Source organism: Oryzias latipes, chromosome 13 (assembly GCF_053564925.1).
Source record: "Oryzias latipes strain Hd-rR chromosome 13, Olatipes_Hd-rR_3.1".
In the NCBI taxonomy this organism is placed as follows: domain Eukaryota; kingdom Metazoa; phylum Chordata; class Actinopteri; order Beloniformes; family Adrianichthyidae; genus Oryzias; species Oryzias latipes.
Window position 1 is genome coordinate 16528924 of NC_136249.1, and position 27978 is coordinate 16556901.

Sequence of the window (27978 nt, forward strand, 5' to 3'; positions counted from 1 at the left end):
CCACCCTCCTTTCCTGACACCTCCCTTTCTCCTCCCTCCATTGGGCTGGAGAGGAGTGATCAGAGTGAAAGTTAAAGCTCTGCGGCAGACACTTCTCCACAGCTGTCTGAGGGAACGCTGGTGGGCTTCACCCGAGAGCGGAGGTAGGTTTCCTGCAGCTGTGGGAGCGCATTACCTCACTGCTGAGCTGCAGAGCAGAAAGGAAAGCCAATCTGCCTGGAGGAGGTGGTTGCTGCATTTACTGCTGTCACTGTGGTGCTGCAGACCTGATTCTCAAGCTTCATTTAATGTGCAGGAATCTTGATTTATCGTCTTGTTTTACAAAAAAGATTGATGGCAAAGTGTTTTACTGTTCAAAATGTCCTTAATGAGTGACTCTCCGTCTGGTCTTCAGCAGGTCTTTTGGTGGGTTAACAGTTCGATCTTCAGCAGAACGTGTTGGTTCTTGAAAAGCACTGAAGAAGACGCAGCCCAGGACCTCAAATGTCAGACAGACGTCCAGGATTGGATCTAACATAGACCAGACCTTTACCCCCACCCCCCCTCACCTCTCAGGCCCTGTCCGTCAGCCCCCACCCCCTCCAGCAAGACCCTAAGCACGCTGATTGAAGACATTCTTCAGTGGCCGGTGATTCCCAGTCAAAGACGTTAGGCAAAGGTCACCAGTGGCAGCAGCTGTGCTGATGGAAGGCCCGGCCCTGGATCAGATGGGGGATGCATGTCTCCCCCGCTGTCCCTCCCCAGAGGGGGAAACTGTGTGTGAGGCTCTGGCCCGTTACGAAAACACTCTCCGGGAGGCCATCAGGGAGATCCAGGCGGATGTCAGCAGTTTTAAGCTCGGCATGGAGCGTCGCTGGGAAGAGACGGCCAACCTGAGCGGTCCACTGGGTCGTGCTGTAGCTCAGCTGCAGCAGGAGAACCGGCAGCTCCGGAGCCAGCTGGACGCTCTCACCAGACAAGTGGAGCAGCTGAGCGGCTTCATGAGCGACAGCCGTACCTTATTAAACAGTAACAATGGTCAGAACCACAGGGGGGATGCTCTCAACCACTCAGAGAACCATCACAACGCAAAGGATGGGATCTGTGGGAAGGCTCAGAAACAGCTCCACGTGCAGACCTCTGCTTTGGGCAGCCAAACGCAGATATACAACCACCCTCAGCCAGGCCTTTCATCTTCACCTTCCATGTTATCCTCCTCCCCCACTTCCAGCAGCCCCCCTGCTGGGTACAGAGGCTGCTCTATGCTCCTCAGCCCCGGGTCCAGCAGCAGCCCCTCTATCACTCGCTTCTCCAGCCGAGCCATCTTTGCCGTGTCCAGCAAGGCCAACGTGAGTAGACTCCTACATGTCTGCATGCATAACACATGGATCCACACGGAGACAATGATGCTCCTCATGAAGCATCAGGGTTCTACTTTGCATTCATTTAAACTAGCACAAAGTTTTCATTTGGATTAAGCCTGAAAATGTTGCTTTAAATCACTTTTGAAAGAATTGCTCCCAAACTTGGTTTTAACTTTATTACTTTATTATTGAATCCATCTCAGGTACATCTTCCTCCAATGAACTTCCTCAGCAAAGTTCACGAGATGCTGTTAGAAATGTGGGTCACTGTATGGTAAAGTGAGGGTCTGACCTTTGGTGTTGGACTCATCAGGCACTTAGTTGTGAAGCACTCTCATAGAAGATTGTTATTCTGTCCTGTAGCAATTCTGGACTGACCACGAAGTCAGAAACTCACCAAAATCTGCACACACCAGGTAACTGGTGCAAATGAACTTTGGCCAGAGGGAAAACCTGCCTCAAAAAATGATGACATCACAGCGGGCGAAAACATCAAAAATAATGAACAGGGCCAAAATCACTTATGGGGCTAAAATTTTTTTCGCAAAATCCACTTACGAAACTAAAACACACGTCTGGAATATTCAAATGAAGTTTTGAAAATATTATGGGATGGCCACAGGACCTACTTGGCCAGGTGGACATTTTGGTTGTAAAGCGTGAAAGTTTTTACTTTCGATTTTGTTTTTAAGTGATCTTTACAAAATTTTACACAGACTCCACTATGTTCAATGTACAATCCCATTCTAAGTTTTGTAGACCTTCCCAGAAATTTCGAACATTTTCGAAAATCTAACTCCTCGAGCATCATTGGGAAGGTAACTGGGAAAATGTGTTGGTTTTAATCTCTGTAGATTTTTAACAGCGTTAGCTTGGTGAGCTTGCAAAACTGGTGTTCCGCTGTTGTTAGCTTATTTCTTACCAAAATATGGTAAACATTTAATATGGGCATCATTGGCTCAAGCTGAACAAAACAATATAACATACAAAATAAACATGTTAGGAATGTGGGTGCGGTTGACAAAAACCTCAGTTGCCAAGGAAATCCAAAAATTTACTTCTGCAGATTCTTCTAAAAATCACACAGACCCGTTGGCCCTCTCCAAGCGACAAAAAAGTAAAATGGTTGCTATGGAGACCAAAGCAGCGGAAAAGTCGCCATTTTGAAAAGGGTGATTTTCATGTAACCCTTGTGTTATCTTAGATGACCCCACCCTTACATTGACGTGTTCTCCCTACCATGACAAAGGTGGATAAATGTGGAAAGATTTCATGTAATCCATGGACACCAGTGAATTTCACAAATCATTGAAGAAAAAAGGTTCAGCACACTGTCTAGTGGGTCTAGATGACCCCACTCCCAATGTTGAAGTGCCCAGGATAGCACAAGCGTTAAAATGAATTTGTCAAATGCAGCTCTGACCGGGGAGGGAGAGGACGGAACGAAGAGTGAGCAGCGTGTAGCAGCTGCTCATCCATTGAGGGCTGATCAAAAGGGGGCGGCAAGGGTGGGCAATACAACACAGCTTGCTTTTTTTACTATGTAATTGTCACACAAAAAAAAGAAAAAAGTGGATCATTCAGATGTTGAAAATGTGAAATATAGCAAATTAATTTGCAGCCAAATAAAAAGTGCATCAGTCATTAAAACAAGAATATACAATCAATAAGAGTGCCTTGAAATATGGTTGGAATTTAGCAAAATTAAACCAGAGATGTGATCCTGGACGCCTGCGACTGTAAGCAGGCAGACAGAGAATGTGACTGAGGCTCTGCTGTGGATGTGTCATGCTGGCTGTCACTGCGGTTTCACAATAAACCTCCTCCAGGAGGCTGAAGGTTTGATGAACTATGAGGGCACGAGCTGAAAGGCCTCCTGGGAGTGAGGTTAGCTTGGTTCTTTGGACCTGAGAGCCCCTGATGCAGCAGTTCTGCTCAGGATCCAGCTCAGAAACTCAGTTTCACTTCAACATGAGAAAAACTTCATGGGTTCTAGTGAAATTCTTTGAGCTGTTAAAATAAAGTCAGACACAGAGCTTTTCCAGAAGAATGAGTTTTTCTGGATTGTGAAGATGATTCAAAGCTGATGATGAATTCTGAGGTTTCTTGTGGTAATGTGAGCTGGTGGTGACGGCTTGAGTCACTTTTACTGCTCACTCTCTTGGTTTTAAGTTTTATTGCACATCACGTGCTTCACGATCCTCAGTTAGGACGGATTTCTGTTGCTGGTTCCCTTTACTCTCTTGCTTTGCTTTAAATGAATCCTAAATGAGAATCATCTGGCTCCTCCAGTTACTGAATCTCTGAACTTAGATCTGGTTTTCCTGGCACCTTTCTTCACCATGGAAGACAGAAAGTTCTGTCCCATCTTTGTAAATAGTTTGATTGCACACCGTATTCTATCACTCTGTGTTATTTTTTAAACCATACAATCCTCAGGCGATGGACAGTGTTTGATTTTTTCTGGAATTCATAATCTTTCAAGGGAAGGGAAAAGTTCACAAGTGGGTTTATTTCATGAAAATTAAACATATGAGGTGTTTATTGGCTTCCATTGACTTCTTTAAGTGAGTAAAACATAATTCCTCCACAAGTTTCTAACTTAAAGACACTTAGTGACTCACGCCTCAACATGTGATGCAACCAGGAGGCGTGTCAGGAAAAGAACTTAATGATGACAAATTCTCAAGCGAGAGGAGGTTAAAAGAGTTTTTGTACGAACAAAAATGAGCAAAACTCAACTTCCTGATTTGCATTAAAGCTGCACTGGTCCCCATGGCTTCATTGTGAGTAGGTGGTGATCTCCTGGCGGACATGAACTTCCATATTGCTGCACACTGCATCTACTCTCCAATGTTTACAGTGACTCTTCAACCTCCACGTCTGTTCTTCGTCTATACAGAAAGATCATAGGTGCTTTAATTGTGAAGAGTTTAAGTTTTAAAGAAAACACATGTCTCATTCACGTCAAATTCAAAACCATCAAATTCAACCATCAGCCAACACAAGATGAAAAAAACGTGGCGTCTTTCAAATGACAAAGATCTTCAGATAAAGTCGAGATCTTCCTTCAAATCAAGTTATTTCATATATTCAGAAAAAACACAGCATAATTGTTACATAGGAACTGCAGAGCTGCATTTTTTCCCCATTTTTGGGTTATTTTTTCAACTGCTTTGTTTTACGGTTCGAGGTTTTTATTTGGCCATTTGTGCATTTTGACAGTCCAGGCACTTTAGAATTCTTTTGCAGTCAGTGGAGCTTCTCATTAATGAATGTTGGATGATTAGGAAAGACACGTTATAAATTTATGGTAAAGTCTAAAGCAGAAGAAACATTCTAGGGTGGACATTTTTTAACCCCAGAGATGTGGCGACATCTAAATAACACGTGTTTTTTTGACACATCCCAACACGATCAACGTCAATCAAATGATTCTGATTCAGTTTTGCACCGATATGCAACACATTACTTACATAAAGTGCTACATAACAGTGCTTTTTACTGCAAGGAAATCAGTTGATTTAAGCCAATTGCATAAAAATTTCTCAACTTTACAGAGTTCATTCCAGCACAAGGTGTTAAAAGGTTAACTATATGGTTAATATATGGTTAATATCATACAGTCGTGTACTGTGTGTGGTGATATGACACACACACTATGACTGGATCAATGGTCTGAATTGGAAGTCACAAAGCGTCACCATTTCATTCTGTTAGTTAAAGTAAGTTTATACAACTTAACTGATCATCTGATTCTCAGAGCAGAATATTGGATTAGTCTTAAGCATAAAGAGTGGGTGTTAGATCACGGGATCAGGCTGATCTTACCATCGGGCTGTAAAACACAAAAACTTTTTCCTTTTGTTCACTTGTTTCTCCTTGTTGGGATTAATAAAGTTTTCATTCATTTAAAATCAGAAACCAAAGGCAACTTTTACCATTTTTTTTAAAGATGGAACAGGAATTCCTCCAGCGTTTTGGAACGGGTGCAGCTTGACAGGAAGAGTTTTTATTCATCCAGCTTTTTTTTTTTCATTTCATGCAAAATTATTTCTATTAAAATGGAAAAGGCCTTGCAGGTGCAGGAAAAATGTAAATAGTTTACGCAAAAGACCAAATTGGCATTTATTGCTGCTGTGTGTGTCCTTGTGTCAAAGAGGATTACATGTTCACTTTTATTAAAAAAAAAAAAGTTTCTACTTTCTTTCACAGTTTTTGCTCAAATACGGCTAATTTCATCAGAGTTAGATGTTAAAATAGTCTGAGTGCGTGAAGGTACTCGCTCTCATTATGCAAATGTCTGTTCCTCGTGGATCTGTTATTACTAAACTATGTGAGGTGAGGAATGTTATCTGCTGTGAAATCATGTGGTCAGAGCAGAAACAGCACAAGAGCACCTTTGTTTCCCGGGGTCTCAGCTGTGGGAGATCCCCCGGTATTATCTGAACACGGCTTCGCCAAATATCCCCCACCCACAAAGGTTTGCTGCACCTTTTCCCCAACCGATTTCTGCTGGAAATCATTGCAGTTTTATTCCTATGTCAGGAAGAAATGAGGAAGTTGATGAACATATATTACAGTTCTCTGTTCAAACAGGTCTGATAGGCAAATAACACACACTGCAGGCATTCATAACTGCACCAGTTCAACCTAATTTGACTTTATAGGCCTGGGTCCACCAACACACTCTCCAGCTGTTTTGTGAGTAGATGAACACACCTACTAGCATAATTCACAGCCAGGGCGCACCTGTAGCACTTCAGCGAGGTTGAGTTCATCTCACACCTGTGGCTCAGATCTGTGAGGGGCGCTATTAAAGAAAAAGAAGGTCCTTCCCGTTCCTCATCTGCTTCTCATAAATGTGTCTGAGGATGTTCTTCAGGATTCTTTGAGGAAACATCTTCAAGTAGAAACCATAAACCAGTGACTCATTTTTTAACCTGCAGATTCAAATGATACGAGAGCTGGACTCAATGATCCTTCCCCCTGGCATTCCAAACAGGAAGTACGGTACCCACTGGTTAAAAGCTAAATCCCCATAGACTTCTATAGATAAATCCAATAACTATTACACAGTCATTATATTGGTCAGACTAACCGTTATTGTTCGGCTACATTTTTTTTTTAACATGTTCTTGAGAATCCTCGTTTTTTATATTTTTCTGTAATTCAAGTTAATCAAGTTATAAACTGACCAATTAGATGCCTCAAAAGAAGTAGGTGGAGCCTGCTGGCCTCCAAATCCAATGTTCAAAAAGTTTGATTGACAGATTTCATGTAGTCCACTTTCAAGTAGTAGGGGCTTGGCCTTGCAACAAGCTCACTCATGATTGGGTAGAGGGGTTGTTATAAGATAATGACCGACTCAGACCAATCACTGTTTACTGACTGACGTTCTCTGGCTCCAACATGGCAGCGTCAATATCGTAGAGAAAAGGCGTCTGAATTGACTTCATTTGGTTGGAGGTGGAAGTAAACCATTTTCTATGGGTGACATCACACTCACTCACTCACTCACTCACTCACTCACTCACTCACTCCAGTTATTAGATATAGTTCGTTTTTCAAGTCGAGCCTAAAGTCTCAAAACAGGTTGCTAAAATGAAGATTTAATTGTTCCAAATTGTCCTGAAATGACTTCAAAAAGCTGGTGTGGATTAAAACAAACAAACAGGTAGTTGGAGTTTCTGGATTCCCCAAAGCAAAAGCTTATAAAACAGAGGCATTTATTGTTAAAGGTGAAAGCTCTCGAATTAAAATATTACAATCTGCTAACAAAGATTGTTCACAAGTCCAAAACCTCAAGTCCTAAAAATGTGAGACTGAAGTGCAACTGAAGTCTGAGTTGCTGTCTTTGCCACAGACTGACAGCCCTAAAGGCTTTTGTTGGAAGCAGCAAAATACATGAAATCGTCTGCATTTCCATTGTTCCTAAGCTATTTTTTGTATGCATGTAGATTTAAACCATTGAGAAAAATTTCCCATCAGACTTCACAGTCCCAAACATTTTCATTTCAGTGTTCCTAACACGTGTGTCTCATCCTGTCTCTCCTCAAAAGCAATGTCTATCTGTTTGGGGTTTTTTTTACCAGAAACTGTTGGGATAAATCCAAAATGCAAGTGACTGGGCCTGGTGGCAGAAACTCCATTTGATAACTAAACTTGAACACGGCAACCCCTATGGAGATACAAAAAGATGACAAAACAGATGACCTGACAATGAAGAACCGAAAACCCGACACTGAAATACTGAATCATTTACAGAAATACAGACAGCTGTGGATAATCTACAACTCTGACCACGCAGGTGTGACTAACAGGTGACAACTCTAAACAGATCTAAACTAAAGAAGAATCCCTGACAAAACCAAATCTAGGAGCACAATCCTCACAGTTTTAGTTTTCCCATATTAAGCAGAATTTATTTAAGTCTCTCTGAGACACACAGACCTAAGCTTCTCTGCTTGATCTCAATTCTTCCCCATTTTTTTAAAGTAGATGTCCTATATTTTATTTTCTATGAACTAAACTGGCTAAATATGAGAGAGGTTTCTCAATGTTTTTTGTGCTTCCTCTTTACTAAAATATATACTATATTATTTTTGATTTGATTTTGATTTGAAATGGTTTATTTCGAGCAATCAAATAAGAATAATACACAACAACAATCATCAGTTATACGTTCATACAATGATGTATCAAACGTAGGATAATTAGACATTAATTAAATATTGCTTGAAAGGAAGTGGAAGGAAGTGAATTTATATAATCCCACCCCTGTTCTTCCGTAACCATTTTATTACATGATTTATCATCATCCGGTTCCTAGTTTTTACTAGACAGAATTAAGAATCCTAATGTATCAAAAAAGCACATGACAAAGATGAAATACTTATTATGTAAAAAATAGAAAATCTAGAAATCAACATGGCAAATGCTGATCAGTAATCTAAAATATATGCAGATTATGTTAATTACACAAGTCATGTATATGATTAAAAATAATACTATATTAATAAAATAGACATAACACTGTTTTAAAAATCTTCACAGCATAAATTGATCAAGCATCAAAAGCTATTTTTTAACTATGATAAGGTAATGCTGTGAAATAAAAAAAATGGTCCATATTCTGTCGAATGTCCAAGGTTGGTATTCCTTCTAATGCTGATTAACAGCTGTTCTTCTGGGTTAAAACAGAGTTTATAGTTCTCTTCGCTGTTATGTCTCCAGACATTATAAGACATTATAAGTAAACATTATGAAATATGACATTCCTTTAAATGTAAAATAGTTACTTTCAGATTTTCCACAGATATTACAAAGAAAGAAACCGAGAAGTAATACATATTTTTTAAACAATTGCTTTTAAATTATAATCTGTAATATGTGGAAATAATTTAGCAATATTTGGTCACCTCTTTTTGAGTCCATATGACATACTTCATTAATTCATGTGTTTTTATTAAACAATCCTAATACCTTCATCTTTTCTCCTAAAACTGCTCTAGACCCAGATATTCTTTTATTTTGAAGGAGTTATCTGGGATTAGACTATGGGAATAAAAATTGTTTTATCTGTTAAATCTGCTAAAATTATTCTATCATTTTCATTTGCTTTCTTTTTCTAAAGCAGTATTGTCATGCCAACTCAAACAGGCACATAATCAATTGTGTAAACAAAGTAGACGGTTACAGTTCAAACAGCAGAGAGCTTTATTTTGGGATCCTATGCATCACTGAGACTCACTGAAGTGTAGAGATTATAGATAAACCTGTTGGGATTTGCAGCTTCCCGGGGAGAAACTAAGAAAAAGAAATCGGCAGCTTCTCTGCATATTAATGTGAAACAAAAAATGTAAAAAGGTAGTTTTCCTTAATGATTAATGTATTTCCTTAATCCACTGCTTTGAGTTAACAGACCCTCCATCACGGCACGTGGGACACAACATGATTCTCTGTAGCAGCAATCTATGTTGGTGTCAGTCTCATCTATATTTTGGGGAATCTGAAACCAATTTCTCGGGTTTAAGTATTGAAAATGTCTTCATGTGAACTCTTCTATTTTCAGATCTGATAGAATTTACCTTCCAAAATCAGCAGCATTTGCTAGATATGATGATGTTGACTCCACAAGATCTCTAGCTTTAAAGTGGTCTTTTTTTAAACACTGACATGTAACACCACATAAATCCATGTGAAACACTTCATTTTTTCAGCAAAGAAACAAAGTTCTTTTCGAGCTGCAAACATCACACCCTTGTTGATCAAATGTTTTGCCTGTATTTATTAGGAATGTTCTGTAAATGCTACACCAGCTCCAGCTACAGCAAAAGAATCTCTGCTGCCACCTAGTGTTTAGGATTGTAATAACAGAAAAAAGCAATGTAAACAGAGTTTTCACGAATCATTTCCAACACTGGTGAAGGTGCTGTTTGGTCTGTGTCTGGATTTGAGACAAAACTACAAACTAGTTTTCCCAATCCAGAAAAGTCCCTGGCTCTGGTGGTTCTGGAAGAATTTATCTGATTATCAGGCCTCTCTTCAAACTTTATGTGTGAGCAGACTGCATTAGAGCTACAGGCTTTAGAAACCACCTGCAGGACGATCTTCCACAGTGCTAGAATGGCGTTGTTTCAGCTTTAATGCCCACATTTACAAAGAAAGTTAACAGAAAAATTAATTGTTGTTGTTATATTCTTATTCGGTCAAACTAAATTAAAAAAAATAATCTGCAAATTGGAATGAATCCATGGTGATCTATGCAGTTTAGTGTTATTGTTGTTGCTAAGTTTTAGTATTTTATGCACAGAAACTGAAGATAGGATTTGTGTGTCCTTATCAACTGTCATGTAATGTTTGTTTAACCACTACGTGATGCAGGTTTAGAAGTCAGGGACGGACACTACGTCATAACATTAATGATAACAGTTTGGAGGTGTTAACAGACTAATAAACTCTATTTTGCGATGAAAAAAACCTTCCAATAGGCTAAAGAGGATTTTGGCCTCCATCACCTTTTTTATTTAAGTGTTGAGTTCTGGTGAAGCAAGCAGCAAAGTTCAACATTAAGAATATTTTCTCACTCAGTCAGATTTCATATAGAGGCAATGGTCAATGCAAACATAATTTTTCTGTTCAGAGGTTCACTGAGCCGTCGCATGACGTTGCTCTACTTTCTCGTTTGGAAACTCACTTTCATTTTTCTTCATTTCATTTCATTTTTTCTTCCTGACCCCACCCCTGCATGCCACTTCACTGCAACCGACACAACGCATTCCTTTGGTGTCGGCTAATTAGTTGATGGGCTGATCAGATTAGTGGAGGCGGGTCAGTGGGGTGTCCACGGCCCCACAGGGAGAATAGGTGAGTTAGATTTACTGCCCAAAACCTCCCCCATGTCATGTATTTGTTCTTGATAGATAATTTGTTCACTTTCACGTTATGGTGAAGTCTGAAAAACAGTAAACAGGAATAGATCCATTACTAAGGCTTCACAAAAACTACATTTTAGTCTTTGTTTAGGATGTTTTGTGTCATTTTTTAATTTCCTTCAGTTTGTCATGTACAGAGATTCTACCGAATAAATGGCTTTTATTATGAAGTCTTTACATAAAAAAGAGGCAACAGTCAGAAGAAAGAAGATCTCCATTTAGAGGAGCATCTGTACCACACTTCTTCTTCTTCTTCCTCTTTCGGCTTCTCCCATCAGGGGTCGCCACAGCGAACAAGTCGCATGGTAGATTTGGCAATGTTTTACGCCGGATGCCCTTCCTGACGCAACCTTCTCAAACCGGGCTTGGAACCGGCAGAGCTAGAGAAGGGAACAGGGAGCAGCCCGGAGTCGAACCCTGGTTTCACGGACGGCAGGCGCCGCAAACCAGCACGAGCTAAACCGGCTCCCAAGCATCTGTACCACACACCAAACTTAAACTCTCTCAAAGGAGCTGAACCTTTACACATTTCTGATTTGACCTTAAAACCCCTCCTGTTTTCATGTGAGCTGTTAGATAATCTAACTTTTCAGTGTTTTGGTACAAATTTCCACTCTGGAACTGCTTTTTGCTCTGTCTTCCAGTAACATTACACAACTCCAGCCTGATTTTATCTCTTCCTTACCTCTGCTCAAAGGCTTGCACGTTTCAACAGCAACCATTGCAGCCTGCACTGTTTTGGTTTTGTCACAGTGTGAGATCAGGTTGATGGAAATGTCGTAGGGTGAGGGTTTACACGTGCAAACTGAAGCCTGTTACACACAGTCTGTCTTTAGTGATGAGTCAGAGAAGAGTAATCTACAAAAGCGAGCTTGGAGTGTGTGTGCACAAACAGAAGGAACACTTTTTCCATTCTCAAGCAGTAAAAACTGTTTTAATCCCTGAAGGGGATTATACAACTTTCTCAATTTCTCCAAACTCTGCAAATTTGATTAATCTTGATGGTTGTGTTTTGGTTCATTAAAGATAAAAAACCTGCATTGTATTCATACCTCAGAGGCAGTTGCACATATGGTTACTGAAGCCCAGAGCTTACCTGACTCCATGGATAAATGCTAGAAAATCAGAAAAGACACAGGTCTACATTCTTTCTGCCCAAGAAAGGACTTAAACTGGCAGCAAAAGACAAAGTGTGACTGAGCTCAGATGTCAGACTGATTCACAGCAGGTCAGTGAGCCAGAAAAAAATAATCATCTCCTTAATGCAGGAATACCTTTAGAAAAATGCCAGACACAATGGTACGATCCTATCGCCGCATTACAAGTGAAGGCCACAAAGTTTAAAGATTTTTTTTTTCCTGTCTTTTATTATTTTGTGGAACTCAGTATCTGTGAGACGGTTAACTGGAATTATTCGAACATTCTGTTAGAAACATGGTTTTGGACTTTTCTACCCACAATACCTTTTCCTATTGATTTTACTATTTAAACTTGTAGCAGAGGAAAAATTGTCGCTGAAACTAAACTGCTGCTTCTTTCTATGACAGTGATCTTTAGGTTGTCCTCGGCTTTGCATATCCATTCAGTTGATACGAAAAGCCGCTTTTGTCTGCGTCAAAATCAGCTGATTCACGCTGATCACATACCGGTAAACGTCCAAAAAGTTATGTTTTGTTAGTGAGAGTGTGTTATCTAGGTGTCACGGGCCACATCTTCACTGTTAAAGGATTAAAGTTTAAGAACAACTACATAATGTTCATGCCACTCTGCCGCATCTCTGTGTTATGCTTAAGGATTAATTTTACAATGGAAACCCAGAAACAGTTATTCGGCCATGGTACAGATGTAGAGCGTTCGACCTCTAATTGAAAGGTCGCAGGTTCGGGTGTTACAGTGGAGCCGGCATCAATGTGTAAATGTGTGCGTGTATGGGTTAATGGGACTGGGACTATAAAGCGCTTTGGGCCTTCAACGAAGACAGTAAAATGCTATTCAAGCAAACACCATTTACTATTCAGATTTAAAATTAAGACAGAATTAAAAAAAGATAAAATAAAATGATTGTTGATTTGTCCCAAAGTGAGAAAATTTACAAAGAAGCGCAGTTTGGGAAAGAGTAACTGTGTGTGTGTGTGCACATGTGCATGTGTGACCAGGTGTGTGTGTGTGTGTGGGGGGGGGGTATGTTTGTTGTGCCTGTGTGTGTGTCCATGTGTATTAGTGTTTATATGTTTGTTGAGTGTGTGTGTTTATGTGCGTCTGTGTTAATGTTTGTGTGTGTGTGTTTTTATGTGTGTGTGTCCATGTTCATGTGTGTGCGTAGGTGTGTGTGTGTGTGTATATGTGTGTATCTTCATTGTGTGTGTGTATTTGCACCATACCGGGGCTTCAGCTCAAGTATGCAGCCACTCCCTGGCTCCCCCTGGTTCCCCTAATGACTTCCAGACAAAGGGCCGTGTTCTCGTCTCCATGGAAACGTGTTCATGGTCGCTGTGACCATCAACCTGGCTGCCCTCTGGAAGGAGGCGGCCTTCCTGGCAGTCGTCTGCAGGAGCTGAGGGATTGTAACTCCACTCCTGGACTGCGTCAGCTGGCTCCACCGTGGGAACGGTCAGCGTGTTTCAGCTGCAGGGTTCTGGATTCGTGCCCTCAGGGTACTTTGCGGATCAGTTTTAGGGGAGGGTGGGTGGCACAGATGGAAGGAGGGGTGCTGGAGATTCTGTCTGAACTCATTGGATGGATTCAGTCTCTGATTGGATGTTTAGACGCTCGTCAAACAGTCTGTCAGTCACAGCAGAGGAAGCTTGTTGATGGAGGATTGGCTTTGATAACATGGAAAATTCTCCTGCTGGGTTGGAAAGTCGAGTGATTTCACAAAGCAAACAGAAGAAACGCTCATGGAGGTGCCAACAGAAACACTAAAGTCACTCCGTTTTCCAAAAGTCATCACAGCAATCACAGACAGCTAACAAAAACTGTCACTAGAATGGGAATAATGTAAAAACAACTCTATAAACAAATATACAACACTTCTGAGGTAAATGTTGGAATTTACAACCAGTTTGACCAAAAATCCAGACTCTCAGTCAGAAATTCTGGGCTTGTCTGCTTGTCTTGTCTGCTGCTGCTCCCTTAGAGCTTGATGGGACCTTATGGCATTCAGTGGCCGTATGGGTCAGTGATGTTCAGGAGATCTTCAGATCTTCAGTCTCTGAAGTTAGGTTTTCAAATCCTGCTGACTTTGCAAGGAGTCCATTAGAAATTAAGAAATTAGACAAAAAGAGTGAAGTTTGTGTGGCCATTCTACTGGCACCCTATGGGCACTTACGTATCACGTGCATACCCCATGCATGCATCATTTGTGGGCAGTCAGTAAGGAGCCAGTTTGTGTACCTAAATAACAACTAGAGTGTTGGGTAAGGACACCATACGACAGCGTCACCCGTACGTCAAAGGAGTGGGCAACTCGCATTAGCCTTACTTTACGCGGGTCAACCCCCAAAATGATGTAAATCTAATTATCGTAAGTCACATTACATAAGGATCTAAATGACATCATAGTGGCTCATTCAGTAACTAACTGAAAACCCAGAAAAAAGCGACTTTAAACTGCTTTTCATTGTGATGTTGTCAGTTCTTGATGTCAGCTTGATGAAGAAAACGGAAAAACATGAAAACACTTTGAGGTCAGACGGCTGAAGCTGATTATTTTTACAGCAAATGTTTGTCTGTATGAACACAGGTTTTCCTCGTTCTTTGTGACCACTCTCTGGTCATGAAGGATTTGAAACTTTTCCGGCTCTTGCTCTCTATTTGTGCATTTATTCTTATAGTTCTTCGCTCATAAGTAATACACTGGCAGAGAATATTTAAGGCAACTTTTATTTGTATTTACCAAACATAGTATTTAAACATAAACAACCAGAAAAGCCGAAAATTTGGGTTTATGAGAACTTTTGTCTGCACAAAATTTAATGACAGGAAAGTGGACCAAACATGTTTATGATCTGAAGAATTGTGCACAACCTTGAAAGAGTTCATTTGTGAGGGTTGTTACAAAAATTCCTCCTCCTTGTGCATAAATGACACAAAAACCTGCCTCAAAAATGCCTGACCTTTAGCTGCATTAGGGCCTGTCTGGTGGCTGGGAGCTATAAGAATAAAGAAAAAACAACTTAATTCTGAGAATAATAAATCTACATAACATAATGAGGTCACTTCCTATGAAATACTACAATAACACAACTCTGATGTATTCATTAAGATGCATTTGGATGAAAAACTTTTATAATTTACTTAAAGAGTATATACCACGTAATACCAATGTGAACATACCTAGTTTTTATTTCTGCAAGTAACATGTAATACAGTATAATTGTTCGTTTACACTCCAGTTTTATTGGGTTAGGGTTAGTACTTTCTGTGTACTCACTACCTTCTTACAAATAATAAGTACCATGAAACACACTATAGCATAACATGTAAATTAACCATTCCTTAAATGGTACTTTCTGTTTTTTTATACTCTCTTCTCACTAATAGTAAGTACCATGAAAAACACAATAACGTAAGTACAATGTAAACACATATCGTCTTACATACGGTGAGTACCATGAAATGTGTAAAAATTTACTTAATAAGTTGAAAGTAAATTCTGGGCACTTCTTATGTGTACTTCAAGGGTCATTTCTGTTTACCTATAATCTTGTTACATATGGTAAATACCATGAAACATACAGCAAAGTAACAGGTAAATTCCAGATAAACTACTAGAAGTGTCCTTGTTGTGTCCTAACATGTGCTAAGAGACACATAAACAGAGAAATAGAAGACTCCTACCAAACAAGAGACACATAACAGAACACATGAACACCCAGTATGTAAAATATATAAGAATACCTAGGTTGTACCACTAAAGTAGTAATAAATAGAACCACAAAAATACATAGCAATTACCATGTAGGTCACCCAGTAGGTAGAACAAAAGTACCAAATTAATACCACTTAAATGTCCATTAAAGACCTACTCCAATGAAAATTGTGTTTTTGGTATTGAGTATAGGGCGACAGTGGCTCAGGTGGTTGAGCAGGTCGTCCAATGACCGAAGGGTTGGCGGTTCGATCCCCGCTCCCACCAGCCAAGTGTTGTTGTGTCCTTGGGCAAGACATTTCACCCTCCTTGACTCCAGTGTGGCTCCACTGGTGTGTGAATGAGCATGAATGATCCCGGTGATGGTCAGAGGGGCCGTAGGCGCGAAATGGCAGCCATGCCTCTGTCAGTCTGCCCCAGGGCAGCTGTGGCTACAACCATAGCTTACCGTCACCAAGTATGAATGAGGAGTGAATGAAAAATGGACACAATGTAAGCGCTTTGAGTGTCTTGAAAAGCGCAGATAAATCCAATCCATTATTATTATTATTATTATTATTATTTCTTTATTTCTTTATAAAGTTCCTCTTTGCTGCATTGACAACTCTCTGATGACAGTCCTTTCTGAGCTCCGGTCTTTAGAAAGAGCTTTAGGAAGAAGGAAGGAGATGTGAAAGGCTGCAGATCACTAAAAATCACACCAACAAAGGAGCGTCCACCCTAACAAAGTTTCTAAATTCTGCATGAAAAAGAGTTTGGGGCGTGTTGGGGACGGTTGGGAGAAGCTGCCTCTCTGCGTTGGTGCAAATATGTTTTCATGTCCTCTGCATATAAAATATCTATGCGTGTGTTGGCTGCTAAATTCAGCACTGACCTAAGAGAGAAGCTCTGCCTTTGAAGGCTCCCTGAACACTCTCTGACCCCAAATGCTGATGAATGGCTTTATCAGTGACCCACTAAAGAGATGCTGTTTCTATTTACTGCCTGATAAACATCATGGAGGCGACGTGCAGGCCAACGCCATATGGACAGGGTGGAGGAGACATCAGCAGAATGTTCTGCCAGCAAGTAGAGCCTTGTGATGGCATTGGAGTCTCTGTTATCACATCTCAGACCAAAACTGATCATCTGACTGTAAAGAGGGTGACATGCAGGCAATCGTTCTGCAATTTGACTCCTCCTCCTCCTGCTGTGGACCATTTTCACGTCTGCTGTATGAAACACTTCAAACCCCTCTGCCCTACACAGTATCTTCTGCAGGAATCCCTCATTAAATATATCAGCGCTGCACACGCACGCACAGATGTATATGCAGAATCCTAACACATGTGAGCCCCCCAGCATTCCTGGATGATGAGCTCAGTCAAACACACATTTACAGTCCCAGCAGTTTCCTCAAGCGAGCGCAGCGTGGCGTGTGCGCACACGTGTGAGGAGCAGATCCTGTGGTGATTGTTTGATTCTGAAAATGTCCGTCTCCTCCTGACGGAATATTCAGATAAATAAAGAATTTATTTTACTTATCAAGACAAAGCTGTAAAAAACGTCTTTTAACACACATCCTTAAGTAACTTTGTGAAAAAGGTGGTGAAAGCTTTTACCCCTCTTGCTGCTTTCTTGTGTCGAGGTAAAACTCCTGAAGCAGCATGTGGATGTGAATGAGCCTCCAAATGACTTTCTCCAGACTAGGATTTCACTTTAGGAAGTTTTTCGTTATTTTGACTGCTTGGTTTGACTCAAAAAACACTAAACACAGAATCAAATGTTCATTTTTGTTTTGTTTCCTGAGTTTGTCCAACATGGCAGCCTAAAAAACATGCATGGGGCACATGAAGACGTGCTGGTTTTTGCTTATCTGGCTTTGGAAACTGATAAGAAAGTGATTGCTAGAGAAAATCTGCTCAGCTTTTACTGTTGACCTCATTGCTGGTGTCCCGTGCTGGGGGTGTTGCGGTCATTAGGCCGGGTGGAAAATGGCTGCTCGGATCACAGCCTGCGGGGTGTGCAGAGAGACTGAGGCATCTCCTCCGGATGCGATTAGGCTGTCCCATGAGGCTGATTGAATCCAGTTGGAGGAAAGGAAGCCTCTGCTGCGAGGTCATGCTGACCGCGGAGACAGGAAAGAGATGGGGCCTTAAAAATAACGAAACATGAGCCAGGGACACTGATGGTATGACAGTAACATGTGAACTCTCAGAACTGGATGGACTTCTGGAAAGTCTCTCCTCTCTGAGACAGATGGTGACAGAAGTGCCTCCTTAAAAGACCTCAGATCTTATCATGAAGGAGAATAAACAAACAGCTGAACACAAAGATGCTGCTGTCAGCAGGTTAACGCCATTGTTTGTATCAGAGAACTGGACCCGAGCAAGTTTGACGTCATTCATGGAAGAGGGTTTACTTTCTGCTCCAACCAAATTAAGTCAATTCAGTTCTCAGTTTTTCACAATACGGACACCACCGAGCAAGAATGGTTATTCTCACAAATAGAATGACAGAGTAATAGCTGTTTATTTCTCAATGGAAGTCTATGGGATTTTGGCTTCTTGGAGCCAGTGGGTACTTCCTGTTTGGAACGCCAGGGGGAGGGGTCACTCTGTCCACTACTTATATTCAGTCAACAGTCGTCACTAAAACAACACAAGCCCAGTTTAGGAATGTTCACATTTTGGGGAATCTACACACCTTCCTCCTTGTGGGCACTCTGAACAGTGTTTACTGGGTCAAGACTGAACTGGGTTCACGATCACCCTTTCCAGATACCTCTGATTTAAATTAGAAAAAGTCACCACTCTATCAATGCTCTGCTATTTGTCCACAGACTTGTTTTCAAGTGCTTCTTCAGGAATTAATTTATTATTTCTATCTGTCTTTCAGAGTTCTGAGCGAGACGACCCGATAGACGTCGACCAGGTTCCAGCCCAACAGAACGGACACTCTTCCACGGGTACGTCACCTCTTGGTGTTCCTACAGTTTCAGATTTTTTAGTAACATGTTTGTGCATCCAGTTTCTCTGACACAACATTGTAAACTTCAATAAACCTCAGGGCAACTCGACCTTAAATTCTTCACATTTTTAGAAGGACAGACTCAAAACTGCTGTATTAGCAAACAGAAAGGGAGAGGTTTACATGAAAGGTTGACATGAGCGGGAACGTGTCAGAGTAAACTGAACGGGACTCATGGTGGGGGTTCCATTCTCTTTTTTTTAACCTATCAGAGGACGAGCTGTTCTTTTTTTCTGAAAGGAAATTACTGATAATAATGTGATTCTCAGACTGAGAGTTTAGGCAGTGAATACATCCAAAGCCATTTTCACTCACCGCTTTATCCACATGGTGAATGAATAAAAAACCATTGTGAAGCCACTTTCTGTTCTCCTTCTTCTTTTTCAGTATTTAGGACTTAAGTAACTCAGTACTTCTGTTGATGCAAGTGGAAGCAATTAACATTTGAGTTAGAATTCAGAGAAGTTTGAATTGGATAAATAAAAACTTCAGATCAAATCCCATCTCATTTGTTCTACTTTCTTTTTTGTCTTTCCTTCTGAAATTGTCAGACATTTCCACATTAATAATGACCATTAACATCAATTTAGAAAAACAGAATCAAGTCGAAAGTTTCTCAAAAATTTGAAGAGAATCATAGAATCCATCCTTTCCTTTGTTGTCTTGGAAAAATCGTTTTTTATTGTTCTTTTTTCAGTTTTGGGGAAGGTGTCCCCTCCCTCCAATTCTGTGCACGAACACGCTGCACAGGTTTCCACGCGGATGCCCCACCTTCCCATTACAGCTACAACCAAGACTGCGGAGGTTAAGGCTTCTCCAAGCAGTCCTGCTGGACTCTTGTCTTCTCCAGGTTCTGACATCACCCCTCCGGGTCAGTCAAGTCCCAGCAGCCCCCAAGCCCAGCCTGCAGAGGATGCTTTAACCCAAGCAGGTTCTAAATATATGAGAATAAAACTTGTGTCTTTTTTTGTGCTGGTTTTGTCGTTCCTCCAAATGTTAATGTCTCTTCTTGCCGTCAGTGTCGTCTATGAAGACTTGGACTCCGACGGCCTCCAGAGCTCTGGGATCTCCGGGAGTCCAAAGTGAGTCAGAACGTTTCTCTGAATTGGGCCTGAGATTCGTGTCCCAAATATGCAAACTGTTTTACTGAACGGGTTTGCTTTTGTTGCTTCTCTTCAGTGGACAAATCGCTTTCAGCTCCAGCTAAAACTGTGACTTCTTCAGGACCACAGGACATGTGAGTGCACGGTGGAGAACACCTTCAACGACACAACGCATCTGTTCCTCACAAGTTTTTATACCGCAGAGACGACGAGGTCAGCGACGACAGGACCCTCAGCCATCTTGGGGAGAGAAGAAGGGACCTGGTGAGGTCCCAGACCATCCCCCGCAGCGCCGGCGCTCAGGCTCGTCGGTCCATTTTTGAAAGACTGAGCTCTGGGACCAGCAATGGGTTAGTATGAGTGGAGCGCATCATCCACTTGGTGTGTAGACACAGCGTTGTTAGACGTCCTGTTTTGCTCTGTTTCCCTTGTCTCGAGCAGCCCAAAATCAGCCAGCCTGAAGCGCTCTCAGAGTTTTGCAGTGTCCAGCGCCAGCACCATCAAACAGATTCTTCTTGAGTGGTGTCGGTCCAAAACCATCGGCTACCAGGTAAAAACACCAAAAACAGTTCACGAGTTTGTCCATCCATTTGGCTCACACCGCTTTTAGACAAGACTTTTCTAGATCTGCACCAAATGTGATCAATTCCTAAAAAGGGGTTAACTTTGAAAATTATGTTAAATTAGATATTTTATTTCAAAATGAACAGCAGTTTCCTTTGAAATAATTAATGTTTGGAGATGGAGAAGCGGTTGATGTTTAGAATTATTTCAGATATTTGGAGATGAAAAATGGTCAAACCTATACGGGACACACATGAAATATCAAGGTCATAGACTGTTCTGTGAACCGCAGCGAGAAAAAGTTCATTTTTTACTACGGGCATGCTGCGGGAAACAAGTCGTTGTGAACACTTATACAACACATACATTGAAGTAAGCATGAAGTAGGTGAGACATGGGCCTGTCCTACTAATTTTTAGTTTTTTTCAACCCCCTAAAACCTGCATACTGCACAAGAAACCTGTGCCTTCCCTGCAGCCTGCCAGCCACTCCATGTGGAGTGAATTATGCTCCAGTAAGCATGGCAAAGTCAAGGCTCTTAAAACACGCAGCAACAGCACAAGCAAGTCAAAAAAATGTTTAGTTGACCACTTGACATGTTGAATTCTATTCAAGGCAAACTTCAGAGCAGAGAGCAGAGTCTGGAGATGACATGGTTTCAAAAACATGCGTCATTATGATGAGTGAGGGCAGGAAAGAGGGTGAGAAGTCTGTTTTACCCATCATCTGAACACATGCGAGGAGATGACCTCATGAGATTACAAACAGCAGATTGGATTTCTGGTTCCTCCATTCATCAGTTCTTCCTCTGTTTCTTGATGCAGAAGCCTGTGCTCTTCATCGGGTTTTTCTCTGTGTTTATCTGCAGAACATCGACATCCAGAACTTCTCCTCCAGTTGGAGTAATGGGATGGCGTTCTGCGCCCTGGTTCACTCCTTCTTCCCTGCAGAGTTTGACTACAACTCTCTGTCTCCCGCCAACCGCAGGCACAACTTTGAGCTAGCCTTCGCAACTGCAGAGTGAGTAATCAAGACAATAAAAAATGAAAAAAGGACATTTTTCCCGGTTTTTGCAATTAACTGTGTCAAAGTTATTAGCTCCAGTTTTAACACAGGTTTTTTTTTTGCATTTATTTATTAAGAAATCCTTTTACCATTGTGAATTGTATTCTAAAGAAGAAGACAAAGAAATAATAAATTAGTAAGAACCCTATTGATTCAACAGAGGGATGCCAGACAGAATAATCTGCAGTAAAGCATGCTTTTCTTTGTGAATATCGCTGCTTTACATGGCTCCTGCAGCTTCTGCTGTCTCAATCTTTTGTGCCAGTTTCACTTCATGTTTCTGTCTTGAGGATGCAGAAGCTCGATGTTTTTCCCATTTTCAGCCTAAAGGCCCGTACACACCGGGACGAATATTCGCCAGGCGTTATTCGCCAGCGTTTTTCGCCACGTTTTTTGTGTTCACATCCAGGCGATTTTCGCTGACGATGAGCCGAGCGAACATGCAATTTCCTTCCCTGACATTAGATGGCGCTTAATGTAAACAGAAATACTCCTGTACACAAGGTGGCGCTGCGCAACTTTACGCTTCTTAAAGTCGCTTTTCACTCAGAAGAAGAGAGCAATTATTTACGCGCTTGTCAGAATAATACAAAGAAAACGTGAATATTTCAAGCACCAGTAGCTCCAACTGGTGCTTGGTTCGGGAATATTTTAGAATGTCCGTCATTATTTCTTCGCGGCAGTGTAGACGCTACTTGGCGTCTATCTTCTTCGCTGGTATGTGTGCTCAGCAAGGCAGTTTTGTGTTTGAGCGCCCCCAAGTTGTGTTTTACTGTAACTTCAGAAGCTCCAGACACGTGTGCAAAAGCGGCATTCTCATTGGTCGAATAGATTTCTACGCAACGCGTCGAAAAAAAAAAACGAACCAGAGGCGTTTTTTTTTTTTTGACGCTTTGACGCGTGGCGTTTTTTCGCATCGGTGTGCACACTCTCATTGGTGCCCTTTGTTTAGTCACGAGGCGTTAAACGTCGGCGAAAATCGCCGGCGAAATTCGTCCCGGTGTGAACGGGCCTTTAGTTGTTTCAAGATTTAATTGAAGAACTCTCACCTATACTGAGCTTCAATGTTAATAAAGGGACTTGTTAAACAAGGTCTGCGCAACTGCTGTGGCTTCAAAGCTCAAACCATCACATTTCCCCTGCCATGCCTTAACAGTGGGACTGTCCTCACTTTGGTGTCATCTGCAGAGCTCTTATAGATTTTCCAGATGTAGTCATGTGACCCTCAGTTTGTGTTCTATTTAAACTGAATAAACTTTAGTGTGAAGTAACCATCAGAACCAAACTCTTATGCTTCAAGTTGTTGTTTACTTAAATGCCTGATAACACATGTGTTAAATCCAGTCTGTGTGCCGTTTTTTGACGTGTTTCTCCAAACACGTCTGACCTTCAGCTGAATGTGCCGACATGTTTATTTCTGTGAAAATTAGTTTTCCTGTCGGATGATGGATTTGAATGTGTGCAAATGGTTTCCACCTTTCGGAGCCGTTTCTCAGAGATGGTTGCTGATAAGGTCTGATTTTGACAGCGGGGTACCCCTCCCCCCATGCTCCAAAGCAAAGCCATTCTTGCTCTGCTACATTTTAAACATGTTCTTGACAATCGCTCTTTTCTTGATATATTTTATGTAGTGCAAGTTATAAACCGACCAATTAGATGGGTCAATAAATGTAGGTGGTGGCTGCTAGCCTCCATGTCCAACGTTCAAATCAATTAAATGACAGATTTTGTGTAGCCTGATTTCCAGTGATAAATGGTAAATGGCATAGACTTATACAGCGCTTTCTACCCTCTTTCGAAGGCCCAAAGCGCTTTAGAGTCATAGTCCCATTCACCCATGCACACACACATTCACACACTGATGGCTGCTCCGCTGCCAAACACTGGCGCCAACCTCTCACCAGAGGCAAGGTGGGGTTCAGTGTCTTGCCCAAGGACACTGTGACTCATGGGCGTGCAAGGCAGGAACCGAACCTGCAATCTTACGATCATAGGTCGACAGCCCTACCGCTGCCCAACGGCCGCCCGTGGTAGGGGTGTGGCCTTCCAACAAGCTCACTCCTGATTAGTGAGAGTGGTTGTCATAGAAACGCAGATTTAGACTGACTCAGACTGCTTACTGATGATTTTTGTCTCTAACATGGCAGTGTTTGTGTTGTATTTTTTTTTATTTACCAAGGCTGTATCCCACCAAGGTGGGGTAGCCTAGACAAGGCACACAATTTTAGCTCCCTCTGTCTCTTCCCCAAACCCTCCTCCTTCAGTGTGTGAGTGCGTGTGTGCGCATGTGCGTGTGACTGGTTGTGTTTGTGTTGTGAAAACATGAATTGATTTGGTTTAGCCGGAGGAGGAAGTAAACCATTTTCTGTGGGTAACGTCACACTCAGTTGTACTGATAAAGACAATGAGCAGAACCCAGACAAAAGTCACCCAAATAATCGATTCATGAGGCTACGGAATGAGGCAAAGGCAAGGCATCCATGGAAAGGCTTCGCATTAATTTTCCTTTTATTCCTTCAGTGTTGGTACTTACTTGAAAGGACCTTTTATTTACCTTTGTGGAAAAACCATTTGCCCTTCAGACCAACTCACCCTTTAAATTACAGATTGCACCTGTTTCCTAAGATAGCAACGCCAACAGAACAAACAATAGAGGCACAGGTTGGCTCCTACAGTCCTCTTGAATATAACATTGGAGGTTGGGCACCAATTTAAATATCTCAATATTCAACAATCACATCCGTGAGCAGGAGCAGCCCACAGTTATACTTCTCCAGTCACTATGATGTGGTTAATTTCCCAGCTGGCACTAAAACTGCTTTATTGCTCCCTTATTTGCCCAAATGTGTTGCTGCGTTTTTTTTTCCTTCCTCTGTTTCTCATTTAGTAAAAGGTGTGCATTCCTTTAGTCTGACTCTACCGTTCACTGGAACAGGGTTCCGACCACACACTTCTGCACAGACGACACAGCGGCTGGAGCTCTCAGAGACGCTGAGGCTTTAGGGGCGCTTCAATTGTTTACTGCTGTGGGATTAGGCGGCTTTGAGTGAAAAACAATATTCATGTGCAGGAAATCAATCCTCTGCATCCACTGACAGCAGCTTTAGGCTGACCTCTTAATGAGATCACAGACTTACGGGAAAAGGAAATATAGATACCTTATCACATCCATCCGATTGCTCTGCAACCTCTTCAACTCAAAACATGTTTGTTTTAGGTCACTGTTTTTGATTTGGACCGACTTATCAGGATTAAGATACACAACTTTTTGTGTTGCATTACTCGTTTTGTGTCTCATCTGACAAAATGAAACAAATACGGAGCAGGTCTGTTAACACAAAACTGTTTGTTGAAACCGTTCATACCAATCGATCTGGGTTTACAGCCAGTTTTCCATCCATTCATTCAAGTTAAACATAAGGAAATTTGCTTTTGTGCCATCGGTTTTCAACTTTCTTGAACTAAAACAATTCTTTGCACATTTAAGCAGCTTCTAATCGCAAAACATGTTTTTAAAGTCTGAAATAAAAGATAAACTTTACATTTGAAAACCAAAGATCCAGCTGCTGAAAACTCTGTCCACTGTTTTTTACTTTCCATCTCCAGAGCAAAGGCGGGCTGCGACCGCCTCATTGAGGTGGATGACATGATGATCATGGGCCACAAACCCGACCCCATGTGTGTGTTCACCTACGTCCAGTCCCTGTACAACCACCTGCGCAAGTTTGAGTGACACTCCGACAACTTCCATTGACAAAGAGGGCAGCCAGCTCACCCTCTGAACTGTCATGGAGTCCAGAACTGAGAGACTTGGTCAACGGCGCCACCTGCTGATAGAGGAAAGACTCTGAGCCAAGACAGGCACACAATAGACAGGACCTGTTTGAACAAGAAGAAATATATGACTTTGCACTCAGTGCTGGTTTCTCCGCAGCAGTGCTTTTTTTCTTTTATCTTTTTTAGAATAAGAATATTGTGAAGAATTTATTAGATTTTTTTTTATATAGGTTGCCACACGGATGTGGCAACTTATGGAAAAGCAACATCGACGTCTCTAAAAATTGTACGATGCTCAACTTGGTACGTGTTTCTGAAAATATGAAGATGTGAGGCGTCACTTTCCACCCATATATGCTGTAGAATGTTGTGCTTTTTCAGGATAAAAAAATAAAATGTGTTGCATGTGGTCCCCACCTTTTCAAGGAAAATGTGTAGCTTTTTGATGAAAGAAACTTTTTCTTTTACTCTGATTGGATCTTTTTTCCCCCAACATTTTACAAGAAAAAATACTTTTTAAAATAGCTTTGATTTGGAGGTTAAGACTCACAACCTATTCCCACATATTTATGTTAATAATTTAATCCTTAATTAGTTACCAAATTAATTGATGATGTAAAATAATATGTTGGTATTATTCAAAGATCCGCTTTTGCTTAGATAAAATGCAAAGTTATTTAAAATGTCAGTGATGAAAGCATTTTATGTAAAACTACCGTATGCTGTCTGAGGCAGATGCTATGGTTTGATGTCTACGGTGGCCGACAGGGCTCACACTACATACAAAAGAAACAACGCAACAGCATTACCCGAAGCACAACGAAATTACCTGCAACACAACGACATAACCGCAGCAATAGCATTAACTTCAGCACAACGGAAACAAGGACTTTTTTTTCCCCTACCGGCGGAAAACAACAATTCAGTTTCAAACTATTCGGCGCTCCTGAGAGCTACGTGATATTTGGACAAGATTAGAATATTTTCTTACCAGATAACATAATTTCTTACAAATATACGTTTGTCTAAAAATATAAATTTACCCAGCTCTCCACATAGTGACATCTGCATCTAACGCTCTTTGTATTTTTTTTTAATTTACGAGATTTTAAGTCGTAAATTTATGAGATAAAAACTTGTAAATTTGTGAGTTTGTTTCTCGTAAATTTACGAGAAAAAGTCATAGATTAACGAGGAAAACACACCAAAGTTTTCCGTTTATCGGAGCCAAGCCAGAAGATTAAATATGTGGAGCCTTTTGTGAAGCTTTATTTCCGGATAGGTGTAAAAAACAAAGAGATTCTGAACCTTTTGGCGTCTCAAAATCAGATTATTTTTAGTGTAGCAGTCTTTCCGGGGTTCGGTGTCATTAAAGCGGAGTTTCATATGATAAGGAGCTCAGAGACACGTTTGGGTGTAGAGGACCGCTGCAGCCTTTATTTTCCTTTTCATTCACATAACCTGAAGTTCATTTGTCACCTTACGTCATGAACCTGTCATCCGAACACCAATGCGGAAGTTAACAGTGTTACATACGCCCCCTCCTGCAGATGAAGCGTCCCGTTTCAACATAAAGCAAAAAGATGAATGAAAATAGTCTGTTATATTAGCTTTAGAACGTTGACAATCCCAAAAAGTGCTGCTCCTCAGACAGAAGCGTCAAACAGACGTTATGATCTTGTCTTTAATGGAGAAATAAAGGATTCAAGTGGACAGCTGCAAGGACACCGATGCCGTCGGCGACGGCTTCATCGGGCTGCAGAGATCTTGCAAACCATCCATCAATAAATAAAACATTAATAAATCGTAAATCGAACAAATAAGCTTCAAACATTTGAAATGTTTACAATAAACATTCAGCTCATATCCAACTAAGTTTACTCGGTCTGCTCTGCTGCTGCGTAGCGTTCACCTGCTGCTGCTCTGTATGCTCACCTCCACTTTAATCTCATAAAATCTTTTTAAAAATTTAAAAAAAAATTTTTTCGTAAATTTACGGTTTAAAATCTCGTAATTTTACTTTTTTTGGTGGCCCTAAAACTCTGCCACACCGAATAGTTTGAAACTGAATAATTTTTTTTCTGCCGGTAGGAAAAAAAAAGTCCTCATTTCCGTTGTGCTGCGGTTAATGCTATTGCTGCGGTCATGTCGTGTTGCAGTTATGTCGTTGTGTTGCAGTTAGGTCGTTGTGTTGCAGTTATGTCGTTGTGTTGCGGTAATGTCATTGTGTTGCGGTTATGTCATTGTGTTGCAGGTATGTCGTTGTGTTGCAGGTAATGTCGTTGCGTTTTTTCTTTTGTATGTAGTGTGAGCCCTGTCGGCCATTGAGCCAAAAAGTTGCTGGTCTGGTTTGAATCCAAACTAACCTGTTTGAGAATAAACTGTTCATCAAAGTAATACTTATGTAAACAATATTTTAAGAATAATTTTTTAGAAATGGTACAATTTGAGTCCCTCTTCTTTCCCAATTTGCATTTAATAAAACTGGCTGTGAAACTTTACATTTAAACAGCTTTATAAATACATTGAAATCCACCCTTTAATACTTTTTTGAAAAAATAATGAAATTCTGTTTTATTGTTTTGATGGGAAATAATAATTTTGTTTAATCATTAGACAACATTGTCCCTCACGAAATTAGTGAAAGTTTACTTTAGGAATATCAACCAACGCAATCTTAAAAAGTCAATACACTTCATAATAATTAAGATCCTTTTGTACTCTTTTGCTGGTAAAATGTTGTTTTTCTTAAATAAGATTTAATATGAATAAAAATCCTTTTGTTTTTGTGCCTGAGTATCGCCTCAATC

The 27978-nt window shown here is 41.0% G+C and overlaps 1 protein-coding gene across 2 annotated transcripts; it reads left to right on the forward strand.

Moving 5' to 3' along the window:
- Nucleotides 1–12: 12 nt before the first annotated feature.
- Nucleotides 13–27943, forward strand: smtnl (smoothelin, like). 2 transcript variants are annotated; one of them, XM_078956514.1, is made up of 10 exons: nucleotides 13–143; nucleotides 398–1328; nucleotides 18528–18597; nucleotides 19357–19590; nucleotides 19679–19741; nucleotides 19839–19896; nucleotides 19966–20112; nucleotides 20204–20312; nucleotides 21195–21346; nucleotides 24998–27943. In XM_078956514.1, exons 2-10 carry the CDS (start codon nucleotides 684–686, stop codon nucleotides 25122–25124), a joined length of 1605 nt encoding a protein of 534 aa, XP_078812640.1. In that variant the 5' UTR covers nucleotides 13–143; nucleotides 398–683; the 3' UTR covers nucleotides 25125–27943. The 2 variants fall into 2 exon arrangements, with proteins under 2 accessions (XP_078812640.1, XP_004075831.1); XM_004075783.5 differs by having other exon boundaries at nucleotides 40–143; nucleotides 395–1328.
- The last annotated feature ends 35 nt before the right edge of the window (nucleotides 27944–27978 follow it).

What these genes read in the sequence shown, in the direction of transcription:
- smtnl (XM_078956514.1), top strand. Translation starts at nt 684, where the DNA reads ATGGAAGGCCCGGCCCTGGATCAGATGGGGGATGCATGTCTCCCCCGC. An exon ending in CCGTGTCCAGCAAGGCCAAC is followed by an intron (nt 1,329 to 18,527) that starts GTGAGTAGACTC and finishes TCTGTCTTTCAG; the next exon opens with AGTTCTGAGCGAGACGACCC. An exon ending in CCAAAACCATCGGCTACCAG is followed by an intron (nt 20,313 to 21,194) that starts GTAAAAACACCA and finishes GTTTATCTGCAG; the next exon opens with AACATCGACATCCAGAACTT.